General features: G+C 37.8%; 5 protein-coding genes across 15 annotated transcripts; 2 read left to right on the forward strand and 3 right to left on the reverse strand.

The window, feature by feature from the left end:
* Positions 1-25: 25 nt before the first annotated feature.
* Positions 26-3,867, reverse strand: LOC113789627 (uncharacterized). Its single transcript, XM_027339193.2, has 4 exons — positions 3,551-3,867; positions 3,070-3,485; positions 1,012-1,323; positions 26-932 (listed from the first exon to the last, which is right to left on the reverse strand). The coding sequence occupies exons 3-4, from the start codon at positions 1,309-1,311 to the stop codon at positions 201-203; spliced, it is 1,032 nt and encodes a 343-aa protein (XP_027194994.2). The 5' UTR covers positions 1,312-1,323; positions 3,070-3,485; positions 3,551-3,867; the 3' UTR covers positions 26-200.
* A 419-nt stretch (positions 3,868-4,286) lies between these two features.
* On the forward strand, positions 4,287-12,563 carry LOC113789603 (plexin-A4-like). Of its 2 annotated transcripts, XM_027339160.2 has the most exons (6): positions 4,287-5,015; positions 5,088-5,285; positions 5,348-6,119; positions 6,173-8,381; positions 8,449-10,659; positions 10,734-12,563. In XM_027339160.2, the coding sequence occupies exons 1-6, from the start codon at positions 4,433-4,435 to the stop codon at positions 10,866-10,868; spliced, it is 6,108 nt and encodes a 2,035-aa protein (XP_027194961.2). In that variant the 5' UTR covers positions 4,287-4,432; the 3' UTR covers positions 10,869-12,563. The 2 variants fall into 2 exon arrangements, with proteins under 2 accessions (XP_027194961.2, XP_075676063.1); XM_075819948.1 differs by lacking the exon at positions 4,287-5,015 and having other exon boundaries at positions 5,163-5,289.
* On the reverse strand, positions 10,891-12,650 carry Clic (chloride intracellular channel protein 5). 3 transcript variants are annotated; one of them, XM_075819957.1, is made up of 5 exons: positions 12,582-12,650; positions 11,906-12,154; positions 11,535-11,840; positions 11,297-11,471; positions 10,891-11,243 (listed from the first exon to the last, which is right to left on the reverse strand). In XM_075819957.1, the coding sequence occupies exons 1-5, from the start codon at positions 12,633-12,635 to the stop codon at positions 11,002-11,004; spliced, it is 1,026 nt and encodes a 341-aa protein (XP_075676072.1). In that variant the 5' UTR covers positions 12,636-12,650; the 3' UTR covers positions 10,891-11,001. The 3 variants fall into 3 exon arrangements, with proteins under 3 accessions (XP_075676072.1, XP_027194995.1, XP_027194996.1); XM_027339194.2 differs by lacking the exon at positions 12,582-12,650 and adding an exon at positions 12,352-12,561 and having other exon boundaries at positions 11,906-12,135; XM_027339195.2 differs by lacking the exon at positions 12,582-12,650 and adding an exon at positions 12,352-12,561.
* Positions 12,651-14,021: 1,371 nt separating this feature from the next.
* Positions 14,022-16,914, forward strand: LOC113789621 (branched-chain alpha-ketoacid dehydrogenase kinase-like). Of its 4 annotated transcripts, none has more exons than XM_075819954.1 (5): positions 14,022-14,044; positions 14,804-15,527; positions 15,595-15,663; positions 15,726-15,884; positions 15,937-16,914. In XM_075819954.1, the coding sequence occupies exons 2-5, from the start codon at positions 14,967-14,969 to the stop codon at positions 16,756-16,758; spliced, it is 1,611 nt and encodes a 536-aa protein (XP_075676069.1). In that variant the 5' UTR covers positions 14,022-14,044; positions 14,804-14,966; the 3' UTR covers positions 16,759-16,914. The 4 variants fall into 4 exon arrangements, with proteins under 4 accessions (XP_075676069.1, XP_075676068.1, XP_027194983.2 ...); XM_075819953.1 differs by having other exon boundaries at positions 14,026-14,044; positions 14,801-15,527; XM_027339182.2 differs by lacking the exon at positions 14,022-14,044 and adding an exon at positions 14,306-14,467.
* On the reverse strand, positions 16,765-20,014 carry LOC113789625 (uncharacterized). 5 transcript variants are annotated; one of them, XM_027339190.2, is made up of 4 exons: positions 19,465-19,780; positions 19,204-19,417; positions 17,874-18,302; positions 16,765-17,799 (listed from the first exon to the last, which is right to left on the reverse strand). In XM_027339190.2, exons 3-4 carry the CDS (start codon positions 18,252-18,254, stop codon positions 16,933-16,935), a joined length of 1,248 nt encoding a protein of 415 aa, XP_027194991.2. In that variant the 5' UTR covers positions 18,255-18,302; positions 19,204-19,417; positions 19,465-19,780; the 3' UTR covers positions 16,765-16,932. The 5 variants fall into 5 exon arrangements, with proteins under 5 accessions (XP_027194991.2, XP_027194989.2, XP_075676070.1 ...); XM_027339188.2 differs by lacking the exons at positions 19,204-19,417; positions 19,465-19,780 and adding an exon at positions 19,996-20,014; XM_075819955.1 differs by lacking the exon at positions 19,204-19,417 and having other exon boundaries at positions 19,465-19,779.
* Positions 20,015-20,059: the final 45 nt, after the last annotated feature.

The raw sequence follows: 20,059 nt of genomic DNA on the forward strand, positions 1-20,059 counted from the left end.
AAGCAAAGCAAGCTTATCGGCAAAGTTTGTTTTTAGTTGGTAATAATGTTGATATAATTTAATAATATAGTTAATCTTATTACACAATCAAAGTCATTTGCAGCCATTCTAATATGATTACAGTACTATTGTATCTTATTGTATTGTCCCATTATTGCTTTACACACTGGGCTCGTGAAAAAACTTTAGGTTGGAAAATTTTAAGTTGATTGCGTCCATGATGATGTCCAACAATGTGTGGATGCTAATCGTTGGCATCGTTGTTGTTCTTGTTGATGATATAGATGGCCCATCCAACTGTGTTGCTGATGTGAATGTGGATGTGGATAATTCTGTTGTTCGGCTGGAGCCATAAACAAACGGCCATTATTAGCGCATAAACATAATTGTCCGACAGTTAGATAGGTACGACCTAATTTGGTTGCTACAACGGTTCGTATAGATTGTGGTTCTAGATGAATCCATTTTGTATTGATCATAATACGACCATGTCCACTGTGTAAAGAAAGGGCTTGCTTACGACTATCTATCTGGATTGATTGTTTCGAAGAGTTTATTCTAAGATGACGTGTTCCACGTAAACGAATTCGGTTTGTATAAGAAGTAAGCGTCAAACTTGACATGGTAGAATGATCAACTGATTGTAGCTGCAATACTTGAGCTGAGCCATTTTTAAACGAAAGGGCTCGATTTTGTAAAGTTGGCGTCGACCTAATAACAACTTGATCGACAAACAGTTTAGATGAAGCCGGTGTTTGACGATCGATGAGTAGCAATAAACGATCGTTATGACTGGATCGAACAGCTATCATATCACCGACGTTGGCTTGCATTGAATCGGCATTTAGCTGCATAAATGAAACTATCGACGATGACCAATGATGAGGACGCAAAACTAAATCATCAGTTTGAATACGCAATTCAGATAAATCCTGCACAAAAAAATGGTAAAACAAGAAATGATAGGGATAGAGGTGGTTGTGATATGTCAGAAAATAAATCAATACAAACCTTGGGAGAGGCCAGATTTTGTACGGCTAATTGACCATTTATTTTGACGCTACCGATAAGATGCAAATGATCATTGGATGCTTTACTGGATAAATGACTATCGTTTTCGATTGCAAAATTCAATTGACTTAATAACCAAATTAACAGTGACAGATTAAGCGAAACCATCAAAGCTAAAGCACAAAGAATAGTCGCATAATGTTGCATAGTTGTCCATCTAGCGACCAACAAGGTTGGAAAGTATATGGATCTTTGACTTTGTTGCCGGTGGTTAGTTGTTATAGCGATTGAATGATTCATTTCTAGCGTTATCTATGACAAAAAAAGACATACGAAAAATAGGTGTCAAGCAAACTGTCATTCGGTGTAATGAGGATTAAACAACTCATTATTGATGAAAGTAACGGCTTCATTAGCCCGAAAGTTTATATGGATTAGACAGACAGAAAATGTTCAAAGTTGCACGATGACAGGCGGTAGCCAACTTTTTATTGCTAATCACACTATAGTTGTTCACATACAAAATTGTCATTCAATCACTCGATGTGATCGCGATCACATATCGAATCGCGAAGGAAGCGCGAAAATAAAAACTTTAGCATTATCTCAGGCCGAATGCTTGCTTTGTTTTTTTTTCACACACACACACACACACACACACACAACACACATATTCTGACATAGAATAAACTTATTCTTGCTAACGTTACGGCAAAAAAAAAAAATTCAATTTGATGGCCAGGCCAAATAGTTAGCTGATTTGTTCATTGAAAGCAATAATAATCGAATTAAATTGAAAAAAATGAAATGCCCTAATGAAACTGATGTTGGCCCAGATCAGATCAGATCAGAACGGGCCCATATCAGATCAGATCGAATCTCGATTTTGGCATCTTTGTTTGGATCAAACCCACCGCCAAACTAACTGCTGCTAGTTAATTGCCAGATTGCCATCAACCAACCATTGTCATAGAACACAGACAAACAAAGACAAAGGCATATTAATGCTGGGATTATTTTGAGAATTTTTTTCGGTGATGACGGGCCGATGAATCGATCGATTGGCCATCGATTCTTGCTAATGAATGCTAGTTATATTTTCGTAAATACCATATATGTCCATCGTGATCGATCCATAAGGTTGGTTCGTGTAGGGATCATTCAAGCTTTTTTTTTGTTTCATCTCAAGAGAATAAATATATTTTTTTCGCCAATGAACGTCTTGCATTCTTGTCACGTTCTTCAAGCCGTGCAGGTCTTTTTTTAGGCTCCGATTACGGCCAAACGGAACACAAATCTAATTTGGTTGGCTGCTGCTATCGATGCTGGTAATATACGCCCAATGACCAATGTTACTGATTGGCTAGCTTTGAGAAAATAATGATTGCTGGGTCAGGTGATGAAGAAGCAGTTTGCCATGTCATAGGCATCAGCAATCAGTAATTGCCAGTTATGTCAATGGTGATGGCACCATTGATAATCAGTTGTCCCAGAGGAACACACACAAAGGCTATAATTTAAATCCGATTCTATTTGATTCGGATTCGATTCGACCCATCATTATTTGTTTTATCAAAAAGACTTTATAGCATTCAGGTAGTCCAATAATGGTGACGACAACTGGGTTCTCATTTCAAAATTTCAATCGGCGGCAGCTGTGTGAAACAATTGATATAACCAAAATGGCCAAAATTTTAACAATAAAGTAACAATAGTGACATGTAAATCACTGTCGCATGCATGGTTATTGCATTCAACCAGCTCACATATGGCTGCCATTATTATGTAAATTGTCAAGATGTGACCATCTCTTACAAAACACACACACACAGTATTAATTCGTTCAGGCAACAACATACACATCTGCTACACACAAGCCATAATAATAATAGATTGACAGGCCAAATGACGACAACGTCGGGATAACAAGCCAATTACATATGGAACAAGCAATTATGTCATAGCATCCATCATTAACAATGATGATGATGATGATGATGGGATCAAATTGCCGGCTACTGCTGACTGGCCAATAGAATAAGAATAATAATAACTTACCGATAAATGGATGTTGTCAACACATGTCTCTTACCATTGGCCAGTTTGTGAATCTAAATCAATGTCTTGTTGCTGTCGTCGTGTCTAGTCGGGACGAACCGATCAACCATTATGATCAAGCGATCGAAACTGACTGACTGAATAGTTTCATCGTATCCAATTCCAACCGATTCAATTTCAAGATAGTGAATGATGATGATGCGCATCACATCATTATACAACAGACGAACATAACGGGGCTTTTAAGCAAAAATAGCAGCCTATGATATTTCACATAGTGTGATAAAGCAGCAAGATTATTTGAATAACGAATACGAAACAATAAGATGTGTGTGGTGTGTGTGTGTGTTAATATGCCTTCTAGGCATCGAGCCATCAATCTACATTCCATTCTGGAATAGGAATTCATTCAAAACCTAATTAATAATAATAATAATAATAATAATTTCATTAAACAGCCTGAAAGCACGAGTATATACACCTTAATTGAATTTGTTGTTGTTTTAAAATCAATTCCGACATTCGTTGACTGCTGACATGGAACCAGAAACCAGTACATGGCTATCAATGCCATCTGTGGATATCGATTCAAATCATATTATTTGAAAAAATCTTTTTTTAATATTAAAAAAAATGATGCATTGTAGTTGTAAAAATTAAATATTTTTAAAAATATTATTTATCTAATCAGTTTAGATATGGCCTAATTATTTCGACAGCTATATCAGCTCCGTACGCTTCTAACTTTTCTTTTAATTGAGGCAGAAGCAATGAAAGATATAGATGCTTATAATATAAAAATTGGTAGATCTCGATTGAGATTTACCCAATCGTTTTGATTTGATTTGATTTGATCGCTGTTATTCGATCGATTTCATATTGCAATGATGGCTAAAGTTATTGACAAATTTGGTGTTGTTGGCCATAATAACAAAACAAAACAATTTTCGCTGTTTTTTGATGCACAAAGTTGCACAATGCATGATAATGATGATTCACAACCTAATCGATGGCTGTCTTATTATATGAATGCGTGCATTCTGTTCTAAACTAGTGATCCAATCACCGGTGCAATAAGAAATTGGATCACTTGTCTTGAGAAATGTGTTGAATATGCTTATCGCCTTAAATATAATCTGGTTGTCTTGGCAATCGATTTGTTAACTACTATTGTTTGTTGCTTAATATCAACATCTATCGTATACGAAGAAGCTACCTGTTGGTGGAGTAAAAGGCACTGTCTGTGATTCCACACATCAATCAATCCTTTTCATTGCGTCTCATCTTAGCAATATAATTTAATTCATCATATTTATTCTTTGTACAATTTGCGTGTTAAATTCATGATTCGTTTGCCCAAAACATGGGCGTAAAAACGACTCAACTAATTGCGGTTTTTGTCACCAGTTTAGCGTTAGCAATTCCTACCATGAATCATCGAACAGAAAAATCGACCGGAATTGTTCTGGCTCGATTTGTCAGTCCAAATCCGCAATTAATTCGATTTAAACGTTTCGTTTTGGTTCATCCGAACTCTGCAGTTGAATCTCGTTCGTTGGTGATAGGAGCGACGGACTGGCTTTTACAACTCGATTATCAAACGTTTGCTTTGTTACATAATCGATCCATGGCCGTTGGTTCTCCAAAACCTTATCATTGTAAGGCGTTAATCTGTGATGAACAACGCGGTTGGCTTATTGCCTGCGGTACTAACAATCATGGCCAATGTTCTATCCATGATTTAAATAATATTAGCCAAATTCTTCACGAACCAAAAGAATCAGTAATAAGTGATCAACCAGATGGTTCAACTGTTCTGTTGATCGGACCTGGTCCAGCAATATCATCATCGGCTAACATATCAAACACAGCGTTGTATGTGGCCAGCACCTCAAATGAAAATTCTCGTAGTGAAATTATAGCAACACGGAGCTTACAAATCGAAAGTGAGTCTAATTATTCATTGATCATCTGTAATTTTATTTTAAATAACTTTGTTGTTTACATTGAATTAATAGATCTAATGCAACTAGTCTATGCGGATATATCGTCCGGTACTAGACTCTATCTCAACAATGCTATTGCTGGTCATTTCTACCTTGAATATATATACGCATTTCAATCCGAAGGTTTTACTTTTTTTGTAGTGGTCGAATCGATTGGTATGGGTAAGCGTAACCAACAAAACAAGCATCAGGCTTTCATCACTAAACTAGGTAGGTATGTGGAATCTAATTTTCAATTTTCATTCGCCAATCCTGTCTTGTATTCTCTGTAGTTCGCATATGCCAGAAAGATGATCGCTATTATTCGTATACGGAAGTGCCTCTTCATTGCAATTCGCACGTAACGGTCAGTAGAGCTAGACGTGCTTTTCATTTAAAGTCACCATCACAAGTTGAAAGGCAATCGTTCGAACATTTGATAGTAATATTCGATCATCATGCTGTATGCATGTATCAGATGTGGGCTTTACAGGCTCAGATCAATGCTAACATTGCCAAATGTTTCGACGGTCAAGGATTTCAAAACATACGTTATATACATTCTTCTTTTCCGCCTTGTCAACGTACCAATATGACACAAGAAGATTGGATATGCGGATCCGATGTCAACCAACATTTGGATACGGAAGATCCAATCATATCTACATCATTAATCGATACCGAAAATCAGCGTTTGACAGCTGTTACTGCATCCTGGATTGATCTGGAACATCAGACTGGAATCTTGACGTTGGGAACCAATAACAGCGTTTTACTACTTTACGTTCTGCTTCCTGATCATTCAAAAGGACAAAAACATCATGATCAACAATCAAAATTCAAGGCAATTCAATACAATCATATTGATTTGGTCGCATTAAATCAACTGCATGATCAAATGCCCATTCTTGCTGATATGGAATTGATGGATGGCCATCATCTAATTGTAATGACCAAAAACAATGTATTCAAATTGGACGTTCAACAATGCTCGAAACATAGCAGCTGCAGTCAGTGCAGCGTTTCAGTTGATCCTCATTGTGGATGGTGTCTCTCTACCAACCAGTAAGTAGGTCTAATTTGTCTAAATTTGTCTAACTTCTGCACTATTTTGCTAGATGTACAATGAGGAAATCCTGTCCTAACCAATCCGATTGGATTTATTTATTCAATGAACATAGTCAAAATGTTCATTGCCCACGTATAGCAACTATAGAGCCATCAAGCATAGCGATTAATACACGCAAAACAATCCGCCTGTTTATGAAAAACTTTAGAGAACCCAGTATCGCAATCGATCAAGAATCGCAACAACCAAGACCACTGTATTGCGTGTTCAATTTTTTTCGCACATCTACAGGCAAGACACACATTATCACTGACAAACAACATTCCGCAATAACGGTAGCCAAACGAATCCAACAAGGCCAAATGAACACGCAGATTAAATGTCCGTCTCCAGAACCTGAACAACTACCCTCAATTAGATCTGAACATTATCTACGTTCTTGGCTTGTTGTGGCCATGAATTTCGATACACATTTCACACAAAATCCATCGACTCAAACTTTGACCGAATTAAGTTCAGGTATTGAATTTCGATTCTGGGATTGTAGCTCCTATCGGACATGCAATCAATGCGTTCGTCAGGGCTCGAATGGCAACTGTATCTGGTGTATATCTGAACATAACTGTAAATACAGTGAAGCCAGTTGTCGAATGGATCGCAAACTAATGGTTCGAACTAAAACAACTGCCGAACGTGAACATATAGCAAATTTATGTCCACGATTTCTTCTAGTCAACAACAAATCACATTTGCTTACTGTACACGAAAAACTAGAATCTAAGATACAAATGAAAGTTTTGAACTATGATGTTCATCACGATGATCGTATTGAATGTAGATTTCAAACAACAAACAGCGAACAGCTTATTGTTATCGGTCATTATAACGCCACACAGAAATCAATCCTTTGTGAACCGATTGTACTCAACATTCCAGCAAAACTGGAACAGCAAGTCGATCGTGTGAATCTTCAAGTGTCAATCAATGACTATATTTTGGACAATCCAAACAATATGAACATTCAGCTTTATGATTGTAAACGTATGGCCGAGAATTGTGGCCAATGTTTAACGCTTACTGAACAATACGCTTGTGGCTGGTGTATGCGTGATCAGTCAAAAGTGATCAGTTCTTCATGTGAAGTCAGTCAACATTGTCGAATGGATTCACAAACAAAAAATGGAATTATCAGATGGCTGAATCAATCTAGCGCTGAACTCTGTCCTAATCCAATCATCCGGGATTTCGAGCCTAAATCTGGGCCAATAAATGGAGAGACAACGTTGACTATTAAAGGCGAAAATCTGGGCCGAACAATTGACGATATCCAGATCTGGATTGGCTTAGAATCAAAACCTGATCGAACCGTTGAATGTCAACCGAAAAAATTTGATCATGCTTCCAGACTAGAATGCGAATTGCGAACACAATTTACGAATCACTCTCTGCAACCGGGTGACTACGGACACATCATGGTCAAATTGCGAGATGTATATGAAGCTCGCTCTACCGAGATGTATCGCTTTATTCGGGCACAATTGTGGCGTCTTGAACCAGATCGAGGACCAAGATCGGGTGGCACTCGTATTCGTTTGTTTGGTGAAAATCTTGATTCGGGATCGACTTTGACCATATTGCTTGGATCGACCGATTGCATTCAGCAAATTGCTAATGATTCTATGATTGAATGTCTTAGCAATCCATTCAACGACATTGTTGCTAAAGAATCTGAGCGGTCTGAATCTACACCTGTCGAAATCGTCGTACAGATCGATGGTGTACCTGTAGACATGGATAAACCTTTGACATTTTATTTTATTGTTGATCCGGTCATCGAACGAGTTGAACACTGGAATTCAGAACAGTTAATTGCCCAATATCCGCTGAGTATACCTAGCGGTGGTATTCGCTTCTTTGTAATTGGTCAACGTCTGGATTCGATTCAAAGTCCACAGTTCTATGTAACTATTAAAGAGAATGATCGGATAAAATTAAATATTAGCAGCGTTTGTCAGCATATTAATGCCTCTTACATAACTTGCGAATCTCCGTCGATTATTGACACATATCTAACAACTTTTAACAACAACACTCAGCATCATTATGGTTTCATTATGGACAATGTTGAATCAGTAAAATCATTGACAACAAATGGAAATTTTGAACAATTTCGACTATATCGGCAACCCGTTTTCGATGAATTTAAAGAACCGGATCAGATTCATCCATTGTATGAACAAGAACACTTGACTTTAACTGTAAGGAAGAAAAAAAAACGATTGAATAACTTATTGAAATAATTATGTTTGTGTTGTGTATGTGCAGGGACAACATTTAGATTTACTTTGGCTATTTTCTGATCAGGTGACCATTGCTATTGGAGAATTATACGTTTGTCATCTTATAACCACTTCGGCCAGATTGCTTACCTGTCAACTTCCACAACAAATGTTCAATCAAAATCAAAGAAATAATAATGCCGAATGTCATCTGTTAACGGTTACCGTTAACATTGGTCACGGAATGTATACAAAAATTATTGGTCGCCTGAATCCTTGTCCAACCAATTCGATCAAAAGGATATTGTTCCCAGGAATTGTAGTCGTTTCGATTCTCATCGTACTAATACTGTTGCTTGGATCATGTCAATATCGGAGTTGCCACCAACAACGTATGATACTTCGTGAAAATCTCGAAATGGAAAAACAACGCGAAGATATCGAAAAAGAATTGCGTAATGCACATTTAGAATTACGATTGGGTATTCAGAAAATTGTGGATGAAAATCTTCCTGCACCGGTACGAAGATTTATTGATTATTTGAACAATATTCTGTTTGCTCAGCTAGAACAACCGTCATTATTACCAACAAATAATATCTATTCACAAACCAAATTCAATCGATTCGGGCAATTGATTGCAGAACGGGAATTTCTGTTGCTGTTCATAAGAACTTTGGACAAAGATAAAACAACGTCGATGAAAACTCGTGTCCGTTTCGGTTCTTATCTAGTCCAAGCACTAAGTCATAAGTTGATCTACCTAACCGATGTGATGATCACCTTACTCAATGATCTCATTGATCGTAATCTATCGCAGCATCCGAAATTGTTGCTCCGTCGCAATGATACCATAGTGGAACGTATCGTTTCCGTATGGCTCTCGCTGCTTCTTTACGATCATCTGGTAACCAAACCAATCAGTCAATCATTGTATCATTTATATCAGGCTTTTAATATTCACTGTTACAATGGACCAGTTGATGAGAAATGTGCGTTTGCTCGAAACACTATGGACCAAGAACGTATGTTACGAACTAACATAGGCTTTAAACGATTAACTATACAGGTAGCTTTGATCGATTATTCAATGCGTTCGCTGGCTGACGATGATGATGATGATGATGATGATGACGGCGAACATATTTACGAAACACTTATATGTGATCAGAAACCAACAGATGTAAATAAACTGGTTTGGCACCAAGTAGAAGTACTAGACTGTGATTCAATTAACCAAGTGAAACGTAAAGCATTAAACATATTGTACAGTTCCAAACCTTATTCACAACGTCGATATTGTGTCGATGATCTTGAACTTCAGTACATTAACGAACAAAATAAATTGTTCACTTTTGCAAATTCCGACAAAAGTAACGAAAGACGTATCGAAAAAAACATCCAATGGTCACGCCTCAACACATTAGCCCATTACAACATTCAGGAAAATGGTTCACGTTTTTATTTAATGCCAAAAGAATCGGTAACTGCAACAGTGAACAGTAATAGCGCTCATTCATCACCAATAATCAATCGTGATCGTACAAAGTCAGTCATTTCGACTATTGCTCAGTTATTACTCAGCCAACAACAGGAAAATAATTTACAGCGAATCCACGAATGGCATCTGGACGAAGGTTATCATAATTTACAAATTATCCATCATAACAGTAACTTTTCGCCCAGTATCTATCAAACACGTCGTCAAATTACGAAAGAAATAACCCAGAATTATGTGGATCGATTATTTGTTTCCATTTTTCAACGTCAGCCTGACAGGCCAAACGATGGCCTCGACGAAAGTGTTGCTGTTTGCAAACCAATTAAGTTTCTTTTCGATTATTTTGATCGACAAGCTCAAAAACCATGGAGTCGATTGAGGCCAGACTTAAACATCAACCTTTCAGAAAAAGATGAATTTGATCGTCGTGAAAGTCAAGATGTGGCACACATCTGGAAATCAAATTGTTTGCCGTTACGATTTTGGGTCAACATTATCAAGAATCCGGAATTCGTACTAGATGTTGAGAAAGATGCAGTAATCGATGCAAATCTAAGCGTCGTTGCCCAGATTCTAATGGAATCTTGTTCGCTGGAGTTACCACGTCTGGGAGAAAATTCGCCATCTTCAAAGTTATTGTTTTCTCGTGAATTTGAAACCTATAATAGCTGGGTGCGCGATTATTATAATTATCTCAGTCAACTCAACCCGGTCACACATGCCGAAATGGAACAGTATTTTGAAGAGTTCTCACAGGTAAATGACTAAAATAACTAATGTTCACACATGTTTACTAATTATTCTAATTATTCTAATGACATTATCTACAGCGATACAGCGATCAGGTTGATAGAACAAAAGCGTTGGGCCATCTTTACGAATATGTACTAAAAAGCCGACAAATGTTGAGCAATGAAATGGACAAACAAAGTCCAATGTATTTGCGTTTTCAATCGCTTTTTTAAATAGACAAATAATACATAATAATTGTTAATAATAATAATTGTATTCTCGGATATTTTTGCTCTCTTGGATCAACAATGACATAGACATAGAGAAGGCAACAAATTAGAACTGGACATGATGGAAACGAGAGGCTCACAATTGATCGCCGAATGCATCCAAAACCGATTGCGGTATCGATCGGGAATAAGTTGGCGCTTCAAGCTCCTCGTGTTTAGCAAGCTGCTTAGTGGCTCCTTGTTTTTGTTTGTAATGGTTGATAATGTCCTGGTCGGCCGGACAGCTTTGTTTGAACGCGTCCAGATTGTACATGTGGTACATGTATCGCCACAGGTAAATAAACGATTCGGATATCTCGAACCCGGTAAAATATTTGCCTAAAAAGCGTTTAAAGTTAGTGCTTAAGATATGAAATGGATAAAAAACATACCAGCAACTCTGATGTGTTGTAGCCGTGTCATAAGTTCACAATCGAAACAGCAAAGGGTGTCGCCAGTTAAGTAGCGAGTGCTACGTTTGGCTAGATGTTGATCAATTTTCTTCAGCTGATTTTCGAATGCCTGCTTTGAATGATCATCGTTCTTGGTGAGCATAACCTTGAATTTCTGTTCACGATTAGATAAGGTTACAATGTTAAGTTAAGCAAATTCTATATGATTTAAACTCACCGTATAAATGTTTTCAATCACGCCAAGTGTTTCTTTGTCAGAAACAAAAAGGTTATGGCCACCCGGAATGTTTTTCATAATATACCGTTCAATCTTTTCGTTTTCGAGCACCGGCTCGCCTCGATCGATCAGGATGGGAGGAGATGTAGAATCGAATTTTGAACGAAAGTCTGGTGGCGGCTTAAGCATATTGACCGTAGTCACTTTAAGCGAAATAGTCTTTAGTTCGGCCAAAAGATAAAGATCCATAAAATATTCTTGGCCAAAAAGACATGCTCCTTTGCGGCGGCCGTCAATCGTTGACGCCTGATTGTATGTTTGGATCGATAAGTGGAATGCTTTCAGTAAATGGATGTAAATAAGTAACTTACCTTAATAATCAGTTCAATTTCTGGAATGTCATCCTGTTGGTTGTTTGATAAGTCGTCCTGCGGAATGTCTGTTGGCTGCAGTTCAGGAGAAGCTGTTCCATTGTTTTCTACAGGCTCCACGTCCGTCTCCGGAACTGATTGTGGTGTTGGTTCTGAATCCATTTGGCTGGTCTTTGCAATTGATATGGCTATTGATGATGAAGGTGCGATTGAATATGCGTTTACTCGATCTATCAGGAAATAATTAATCTGAATGAATGAGTCAGGCAATGTTGAAAATGAATGATGATTGCCACCTATTCCAAATGGCCATCATCGACAATCGTCATAGCATTGACTATATATAAAAATCACCGAGACAACGCATCTAGAACACAATGCAACCAGGCCTATCGATAAGACGCCAAATCTCTATCGACAAATCTAATCAGGGCGGTACCACTTACCAATTCACACCAATGATTTTTTTTTCTTGGGTCAAAACGACTAAAAATGAAATACCCTTCTCAAACGTCTTTGAATTAAGCATAGACAAGATCCAAATAAAAAAAACTCTGATATAACGTCAGGAATATGTTCCCAAACACGAAACAATGTAAATAACGACAATAATCAAAAATAATAATAATAAATCAACAGTTGGCTAATACTCGTCAAATAGCTAACATTGACTCACTTTGTGAGCAACGAAGGCGGCAATTTTTTTAGCGTTGCCATAAACGCCATTCATCCATTGACATGACAGCCGTTAAAAATAATGGCGGCGCCTGTTGCATACGAGCTAAACGAATACATATAAAACGGCCATTGGAGAGTATATTTCACTCTTTAATATCATCATTTTGTCAAGTTTATACGTTGTGTTGCCATCTGTTGAGTAGCGATCAAAATGAATCGAATGGAATATTTTTTTTATCAAAAAAAAAAAAATTAAAAATTCATTATTTTGATTTTTGATGTAAAATATTAAATAATCACACAGAAAAAATCAGTTGAAAAAACCCTAAATTTTACACCTGAAATGAGTGAACACTAAAAAATACACCACAAAATTGAGAGAACATTAAAAAATACACCCTAAAATTAACTTTACCCTAAAATTTGTCCACTAAATTTTGAAACACTACAATTAGGATATGATGCACATGCTTTTATACAGAAAAATTTAGTGTGAATTGCATTTGGGTGTAAAAATTTCATGGTGTGATGCATTTGGGTGTAAAAATTTCATGGTGTGATGTATTTGGGTGTAGGAATTTTATGGTTTAATGCATTAGGGTGTAGGAATTTTATGGTTTAATGCATTATGGTGAAGAAATTGAGGTTTTTTTGACGAAACCCTAAAAATGGAACCTTCTGGCAGAAAACAGCAAAAATGTAACCCTACGTTTTTACTCTCTGTGATGGCGATCCTAACCTAACCTAACTCAAAGAATTGATTGCTCATTCAAAAAAAAAATTAAAAATTTATTATTTTGATTTTTGGTGTAAAATATCAAATAATGGCTATCCTAACCTAACCTAACTCAAAGAATTGATTGTCCATTCAAAAAAAAAAAAATTAAAAATTTATTATTTTGATTTTTGGTGTAAAATATCAAATAATGGCTATCCTAACCTAACCTAACCTAACCCTAATAATTGATTGGTCATTCAAAAAAAAAATCAGCTAGTTTGAAAAAATTTTGGAAATTTTTTAATCACATAAAAACATTTTATTTACATAACTTGAAAACTGATTGTTGTAAACAAATTTATTTTTGAAGAAATGAAATATGGAAAATGAATTCAATTTTTTTCCATTTGATTATTTTTAATGGAAAAATTCCTAATTTTTTTTAAGAAGAAATAATCAAATACTTTACAACAGTGTGTATGTTTGTATGTTTGTGTGTGTGTGTGTGTGTGACTAAACAAACTGGATTGACAAGCATTCCATGGCCAACAAGATGCTAAGAGCAACATGTGTAACAAGTTATCGAGAAGAATGTGTAACGCCTAGTTTTTATCGATGAAATAAATTTAATGGACAGTTAGACTATGTGACCAAAGATCCAGTTATTAGTCATTTTGTTGGCGACATTTGCATCGCAATATTAATGTGTCCAAACTTGGTTCAACCGCTAGATACCGCCAGTAGTAAGTATTTCCAGTAGGAAGCTTTTTACTCTGAAGATATTAAAGGAATAAGGATAGAATGCATTCATCGATCAAATAGCATGATCATCCAGTGAAACGTTTGTTTGAATTGAAATCTTATGAATGATTAATTTTATCAGTGGTCAGACTGTCGCATCCTTGATAAACGGCAATGACGTTGGCTACAATACAATGACGCAGGCGTATCGTGCTCGTTAATCTTTATCGTCGAGCATCGATGTTGATGATGATGAGCCAGGCGCATATTGATGATGATGAAAAATCATTTAAACATTCAGTCAAACATTGCTAGCCATTCAGATTGGACTATATGACCAGAATCGGCTTCGATTACTGTTGCCATATCGGATAGACAACGGCCAATCAAGCCAAACCAAACTATGGAACATTATCAACATTAAGGTTAGTAACCTTGTACTTCCTGCTTAATCAAATTCCATATGATTGATGGTTATGTTCTCCCTCTCTGTGTGTCCATTGCTCGAAATTTTTCAATAAATACATAGTTGATTCAGTCAGTCGCGAAATTCGTGCGTATGCCACTCAGCTATTTATCGACTGGATTAGATTAGATCAATTGAATAGCGGTTCATAGCATCATAGTATAGATCCAGTTAAAGCAGTCAGCGATTCAGAAGTTAGACTTTAGCATATTTTATCGCTTGCTGGCTGATTTACTGGCGTCTCATTATATATTGGTTTGTATTACCATGATGCTAATCCTGTGCTTACTAGTAGTTGTCTAGATACAGATGCCAGATTGTCCATGTGAGCTGATTTTCTTTCGCCCATCACCACCACCACCACGACGATCACCGCTCAAATTGGTCAAATCCACCATCTCTACTCTGGCTGACCCTCGTCACTGACCAAAAGTTGACCCGATATATTTTTATTCGCAATGTTTTGCAAACAGCATACCCAGCTCTACTGTCGACAAACATTGCTACTTCATCGATTTTCTAGCCAGACCAACTACCGTCATTATGATCGTACCAGTAGCAGCGGCGGCGACGGCAGTACAAGTAACGATGAGCCTAGGCCACATAATCCACGACAAAAATATAGCCATCCTTCTAACAGTTTTTTCCGTCATATTCGAATGGCTATGAATAACGGATCGTCCATTGCAGAATCTCAATCATCTGGTTCCACTAAAGGCGAATGGCCATCCATTCATAAAACAAACTGCAACGATTATGCTCAAAATTACTACAATCATCGACATTCGAATGGACAATCCAAATCTAGTTCTAATTCTGCAAATTTTCAACAATCTTCACCAACCAGTGAATCGACTACTAGCAATATTGCTGTTGGTAACAATCGACCAAGTGCTGGTTCCGGAACAGGGGGCAGTACAAACGGTACAAATCGCAAATCTAACCTATGGACATCGACACTATCCAAGAGTATTAACTGGTTCTACAATCAGTCAGCCATCGATATTGCAGCCACTAAGGTAAAAGATTGATGTTTTTTTTACTAATATAAATTCACGTTGTTTCATTGTAATTTATTGAAAATAGCCTTCGGTACGACTGACACCCGCTACCATACTTTATTCGGGCAAAAGTGCCGATGGTAGTCACACCCTGGTAAGTAACGTAAAGTTTAATTTGTGAATTTACTGATTTAATTGTATTCTTTTTTAAAATAGAGAAGTGCTATGTATCTACAGAAAGAGTTGCCCGTAAGAATTGCACATCGTATCGCTGGTTTCCGTGCTCTTCCATTTCTGATCGGTTGTCATCCGACTATCCTGGCCGTTCACGAAATGTACATCAAAGCTTTTTATTTGCTTTCCGAGCATCCTCTGGTGAGTAAATTGTGAAAAAATTAAGTTAAAATTTAACTATTCATCGATTCAGATAACAGATCAGGAAAAGGAACTTAGTTTTACCAGCATGCTAAGAGAATTGCTCGATGCTCATAAGAATGTGGTAACCATGCTTGCTGAAGGATTCCGCGAATGTCGCAAACATATTCAAAATGAAGACATGATACATCAGTTCTTAGATCGGACACTTACTTCACGATTAGGCATCCGAATGCTTGCCGAACATCATTTGGCATTGCACGACAACAATGAACGACCCGATTATGTGGGAATAATCAACGTGCGTATGAAGCCTAAAGAAGTGATTGACTACTGGGTTGACTACGTTTCGAAGCTCTCAGAACGGCATTACGGTCGAGCACCACCTGTTAAGATCAACGGTCACGTTAACGCTTGCTTTCCTTACATCCGGACGCCGCTCGACTATATTCTGCCTGAACTACTGAAAAACGCCGTAAGAGCCACACTCGAAGCACATGCTTCTGTTCCAGATTCAAATCTTCCACCAATCATGGTCACAATTGCCTCGAACAACATCGATTTTATAATAAGGATTAGCGACCGTGGTAGCGGCATAGCACACGATCTTGTCGACCTGGTCCTTCAATATCATTTCACAACTGCTAATCGAACTGATTCCCGATTTGATCGTGGTATTCTTGAAAATATTATGAAAGATTCTTCGATGCAAGCCTCACCAATGCACGGATTCGGCTTTGGATTACCAACTTCGCGTGCATACGCCGAATATCTAAATGGCAAATTAAGTATCGAATCAATGCAAGGCATTGGTACCGATGTCTATCTACGACTGCGGCACATCGACGGTAAACATGAATCGTTTCGAATTTAAACATCCTTCTTATACAGTATCAACAGAGCTTTTATTGACTTGTGCATTGTCTGTGTACGTGTGTGTTGTGTTGTGACTGTAGAAATAGCGATGGACATAGTGAAAAATAAACTAATGAAAAAATAAAACATGTCAGGTGAATATAATGTGCTATAACTTTCAATGACTGTTCATTTAGTCAACATTATACAGGCAGGTGAAACGAAAACACGAAAACTTTCTATGACTTTTGTCGTCAATCCGTTTGTTGTGATTGTTGTTTGTTGTTGTTGTGCTTTGATCGGCCACTTTATTGCCACTAGTAACGCGGCCAAGCCGGCGGCGAATTTTTCCTTGTTGACCAAACCATTGGCACCACCATTCAACGAGAATCGGCCAAAAAGCCTGGTCAACCGATGTCGCCGTTTTACGTTTTCGTTGGTCGTCATTATAGAAAAAAGCCACTTTGCCTCCGTTTTCTGGTGAATAATGAACGGAACGATTGTTAGCTGCATGTTCGTGTTTAGCGTTCTGTTCGTCAGCAGGATTATCAGTGATAATTGCTGCCAAAGCTCGTTGTTGTTGTTCGTACTGTGATGTTCTGTCTTGTTGAATACGCAGCTCACGCAATAGATATCTATCGAAACAAAGACAGGCAACGCGTTTGAACAAATCATTTACGTTTTCACCTGTATGGCTGGAAACCATCCAGAATTCGGCGCCAATTTTGTTGGCGAGTTTTGCACCTTCGCTCCGATAAAAGGCAACCGTTTCATCAGTAATAAGATCTTTTTTAGTGCCGACTAGAAACAGAAAAGGCCTACTACTGCTATGGTGTTGGTATGCGTTGCTACCACGTTGCGATTTCCGGCGCGTCAACGTCAACGATCCGGCCATATGTTCAGGCGATTGGCTGGCCTCCATTATCTCTTCGTGCCAGAGACCAACATTTTGGAACGATTTAATTGTAGTTAAATCAAAAACAATAAGGGCGGCATGTGCACCACGGTAATAGGCTCGTGTGATTGACCGAAACCGTTCGTCACCAGCAGTATCCCAAATCTGTAAATAAAACAATGATCACACACACATTGTAATCATCTTAATCATTTGCAATCAAATTTGAACAAATTTACCTGAAGTGTAAAGGGTCGACTAAGTATGGAAAATTTCTGTACATCAAAATCGACACCAATAGTTGCCTTGGATTTTGAATCAAAAACATCGTAACCGAAGCGATTCACCAGACATGTTTTGCCAACGGATGTATCGCCCACTACATTACATTTGGCTATTCGAAGTCGATTTCTAAGTGGCTCTAACGGTGGTAGTTTGTTGGTCGGTGATTGTTGTTGATTGTTTTGAGACGATTCGTTGTTTGTCGAATTTGTGAGCATATAATGAACTTCCTCTTGACAAACTTGACGTACTTGACTGCTGAAATCGTTTTCGTTGTAAGGTGTGCATGATGAGTCCATTGGGTAGACCCAAGAATCGATGGCACGTTCGGTGGCCATAGCTAGCGACAACGAACACTGGACAATGGACACTAAATAAAAATGTCACTATATGTGTGACAAGACAAAGACAGAATTTAATTTTGATGTTGAAAAATACACACAAACAGACAAACAAACAAAACAGGAATGGCCTGTTATTAAATGGCAAGTGACCTGATCAACTACCCTTGACAAAAACAGAACAGGTACAGAAAAACGTTGGGCGACAAATTTTCTAGATTGACAATTCGAGATTGATGGCGATGTTTGGCCACCACCATCAAACAGAATGACAGCCGTTCCACGATTGCAACTAATTAACTATAGCTTGCAGCGCATTAACTTACTCACTTGCACAGCTAGTATGGAGATGCGTTTCTTCTATTTTTGGTTGATAATGATGGCCACTGTACGATGCAATACGAATATGCTGCTGTCATTCTGGATCTTTTTCAGCAGCCTAACAGGTATGGTAATATCATTCAGCCACACACAAAGCTAGCCAGCCAGCTTTTTATTGGCGACACTTGTTGCAATCTTTTTTTATTCAACATCAATCAAACAACAGTGGTAACTAACTAACTAACTTGCCACGCTTGACTGCGTTGATAACTGTGTGTGTGTGTGTATGAATGGTGCCGTACCGACCAATATGATGGCCAAAACAAAAAAAGCTCGTCAGCTGGCCTTCATATGCAGTTCATCACTAAGCAAGCGAGACATGCATCATTTGATGATGTGACTGGAATTGAATGGAAATAAATTGTTGATCAAATGGGTCGTTTCCTGTGAGATTAATTGCTCAATTAATTAAGTCCAATTGACAAAATGATGATCTACGATACGAATGCATTTGAATGGTGGTAGCTTATGCTCAACATTCGTACAATTGCGAGCAAATAGTCAAAATACTACTTGCACACAGGCATACTGCGGCGGCATTTTATCAATAAAAAATTAACTGGACCTTATCATTGATTTATTGATAAAATGATGATGATAATAATGATTATAATTGGCCCACAATAACGGGTTTTCACGTCTGGTTGTTTAGCAAGAAAAAACCAGCGCTCAAGGATCAGCTGTAAGTTGCGACTCAAATAAAATCCGGTGCTATAGTTGTTACTTGTCAGGGTCTACATTTTGTTGATGGTCTATTTCCGGTTTAGTTTCCCTAACCACTAGTCACGAAAAATTAGGTGGCACTTGGTGTATCCAGGCAACTTACCTTATTAATGTTTTATTGACAGTTTGAAATGTGTCCGAATAAACTATCCAGGAAGAGAAGATACTGAAATTGAGATCCAACGAACGAACGAACGAACAAAAAACAAACAAACAAACGAACAAACAAACAATCCGATCAGAAAAACAACGAATTAACTGAATACACGAATGATGAGCTGATGAAAGCAGGCAAAAGGAATATATTGAGAATGAGGCCTACTTGGCTCTGGTAATAATAACAAACTACCAAGCAGCAAACACAAACACCAAACAGTATGGTGATGGCACAGTTATGACGTTAGACGCCTAATTGATAACTCTAACTGGAGCCAGGAATTATCCAACCAGATATGATTGTAGTGGTGGTACTAAACACTATAAGCTTTGCTGACTATGGGGACAGATCGTCATATTTGCCATTGGACATGGGCGGTTTGCCCGAACCGAACGTGCTTGTTCGTCTGCCAGCAACTGGTGCTGGCACAAATATATATTATTCAACAATGTAGCTGCATTCGCAAACATGACTTACACAAATGACATTGGCTGATGATGAGCCACAAAAAATTCGTGGTCACGAACCGGCAGTTACAATA

Source organism: Dermatophagoides pteronyssinus, unplaced genomic scaffold, assembly GCF_027571235.1.
Source record: "Dermatophagoides pteronyssinus isolate colony J.1.1.1.1 unplaced genomic scaffold, Derpt_VIB-CSIC_2022.12 sq0005, whole genome shotgun sequence".
Taxonomy (NCBI): Eukaryota; Metazoa; Arthropoda; class Arachnida; order Sarcoptiformes; family Pyroglyphidae; genus Dermatophagoides; species Dermatophagoides pteronyssinus.